General features: G+C 33.8%; 1 protein-coding gene across 1 annotated transcript; it reads left to right on the forward strand.

Moving 5' to 3' along the window:
• Nucleotides 1-1,142: 1,142 nt before the first annotated feature.
• Nucleotides 1,143-2,024, forward strand: LOC149255221 (putative purine permease 11). The gene has a single exon (XM_089454978.1). The coding sequence runs from the start codon at nt 1,143-1,145 to the stop codon at nt 2,022-2,024; it is 882 nt and encodes a 293-aa protein (XP_089311104.1).
• Nucleotides 2,025-3,123: the final 1,099 nt, after the last annotated feature.

Below are 3,123 nucleotides of genomic sequence, written 5' to 3' on the forward strand. Positions count from 1 at the left end.
CTCTCTAAAAATGCTAGCACCCACTAATATCTCACAACCCATTCCCTGAAACTCACATTCATAAATTGTCGCGAACTAAACCAAACTTATAATCATGGCTTTGTCTCGAACCTTCATAGCCTTCTGTCGAGCGATGGCTTCACCAACATGCCTCAACATGTAAATCACCGCATTTGACGCGATTAATTGGCCTGCCCGTCGTGACCCTTGTTTTGTCCATAATCATGGATTGACTCAATTGATAATGAGCATAGTATAATTTATGGTTTAATTAAATATGTAGATAAATACATAATTAGTAATTCTAAACCTAAAACTATAGGCTTTGTTTTAATATATAATTTTATTTGTAACATTTATATTTGGAAATAATAATTTAAAAGTGCTTTTGTGAAATTTCTAATATTATAATTTTCAATTTCAATCCTTTAAAATATTAAAAAATTAATATATTTGAATATTTATACAATGTATATTGGTAAGTTTTTTCTTTCTAATTGGATTTTAATTTTTAGAAGCAAGGAAGGAAAATGATTCATCTTGTGGTGCCGCCATCTTGCAGAAGTAAGGCTCTTTCGGCCTTTGTCTCAGGCTGAAATTAGTTAAAAATGCTGCATCTTGAGTTAGGTTAAAACTGGAAAAACAAACGCGAAATTAGACGTGTAACATTCAAAATTTAAGAAATACTTAACCCAAAAAGATTAACAGTGAGAAAGCAGGATGAACAAACAAAAACTATAGGTTAAAACTGTCAAAGCAAATGGCAATTAGACGTGTAACGTTCAAAATTCAAGAAATACCTAACCGAAAAAATTAAGAGCGAGAAAGCAGAACGAACATACGGAAACTAAAATAATAATTTGGATGTAGATGGCGAACCTACCAACACGCATAAATTAAAATAACAGTTCGAATGGAGAAAGCACAACAAACAAACAGAAATTTTATAGCCGTTTGGAAGGAGGACCGGCGACCAAACAAACAAATAGAATTTAAATAGCCGTTTGGATGGACGACAGGAAACCTTTTTATTTTCATATATGTATATGTATTCTTAACCAAAACATTAAACCGAAGAACCAGATTTCTTATCAAGATCACTTGCAGTTTGGAAGGAGGATTTGATAAATTTTTACGAGAAAATGGAGGGAGAGGGAAAGCCAGAGCGAGAACCAATGGAGATGGAGGGAGAGGGAGAGCTAGCTGAGGTCGATCCTGAAACAGTAAATGGCCGTGACATACCTAATACAGATGGGGGATTGCTGCGATGGTTCGTCTTTATCATTTTTGTTATTTCTGGGTTCGTGGGATTCTCGGCTGGGAGGCATTTGATCCGCTCTTACTTCCACTATGGTGAACATACCCAATTGCTACAATGGCTGGTGATAGGCATAGGATTGCCTATGCCATTGCTTCCCATACTGGACCCACAAAACAGATCATTAGGTTTTACCACAATATATATTATGGTCTGTGGAATTTTGGGTACAGTGGCAATTATGATCTCACCGCTTTCTTCCACTGGTCCTACTCTGCTCTGCGCCATCTCCTTGGTTTACGGTGTCTTGTTCCGTACTCTTTTATTTCAGAACGGGATAACAACTTGTAATTTGAGTTCATTCATCTGTCTTCTCACTACTTTGGCTGTGCCCGGAAACTGGTCCAGTGACGAAAATCCAGAAGGAGTAAGCAGAGGCCACTTAATTTTGGGCTTTGTTTTCACCATTTTAGCCAGTGCAACCGCTGGACTGGTTTTCCCACTGGCTTACCTAGCATTCTACGAAATTACTGGAGAGGATACATCAGCGATATTTTGCATATCGATGTCATTTGCGATCATGGTTTCAAATATGGTTAGTATAGCGGGACTTCTTATCAATGGAGATTTTGAATACCTGATGTCCGAAGATCGCCATCCCAGGCCAGAGGAACCGGACTACTGGGTCACTTTCATCAACAATCGACTAGATTGGCAGTTCCTTTTCCTTGCAATCGTAGGATTGGTTTACTTGGCAGCTTCTTGATATTTCAATGTAATGTGATTGGTCACTCTGCCTCTCAAAGGATTTATTTCAGACCCCACTTAGTCCAGCCATTGCAATTTCTCTTCGAAATGATTTTCCATTAAAAGAGCCATCCAATCGTGTCTATATTTCAGCCTTTTTCAAATTTACTTAAAAGACATTGTATATTTTTTCAATTTTATAAAATTATGTGTTTAAGAGTTTCAAATTTACTTAAAAGACATTATATATATATATATATATATATTTTTTTTTTTTTTTTATTTTTTTTTTCCAATTTTACCTGCAATGTACTAGATTGGCAGTTCCTTTTCCTTGCAATCGTAGGATTGGTTTACTTGGCAGCTTCTTGATTTTTCAATGTAATGTGATTGGTCACTCTGCCTCTCAAAAGATTTATTTCAGACCCCACTTAGTCGAGCCATTGCAATTTCTCTTCGAAATGATTTTCCATTTAAAAAGCCATCCAATCGTGTCTATATTTCAGCCTTTTTCAAATTTACTTCAAAGACATGGTATATTTTTTCAATTTTATAAAATTTTGCGTTTAAGAGTTTCTAATTTACTTAAAAGACATATTTTATATATATATATATTCCAATTGTGTCTATATTTCAGCCTTTTTCAAATTTACTTCAAAACATTGTATATTTTTCAATTTTATAAAATTTTCCGTTTAAGAGTTTCAAATTTACTTAATATATATATATATATATATATATACACGATTTTGTGTCAGTGTTTCAAAATCACTTCAAAGATATTGTATAATTTTTGTTAAAATTTTGTCTCAAGTAGTTTAAGCCAAAGGAGTGGTTTAAGCCTTTTTATTTTCTTGAACATGAGTTTTGAGCTAAACATTGATTTTACTTAAAATCTTATTTCACCCAAGAAAAAAAAATAAATCTTTAATTAAACATTTGAGTAGTTTAATTGATTTCACAAAAAATCTTATTGGGTTACTCTGGAATGACCCCAACAGTTTTGAATTAACAGTCCATGGTATGGATGAAAATCGAATGAAATAATTATAATGAAACTAAACATTGATTTTGGTTAAAATTTTATTGGGTTGTTCTCTGGAATGACCACAAACAAT

Source organism: Pinus tabuliformis, chromosome 7, assembly GCF_031772625.1.
Source record: "Pinus tabuliformis cultivar Carrire ecotype Pingquan chromosome 7, CPIR1, whole genome shotgun sequence".
In the NCBI taxonomy this organism is placed as follows: domain Eukaryota; kingdom Viridiplantae; phylum Streptophyta; class Pinopsida; order Pinales; family Pinaceae; genus Pinus; species Pinus tabuliformis.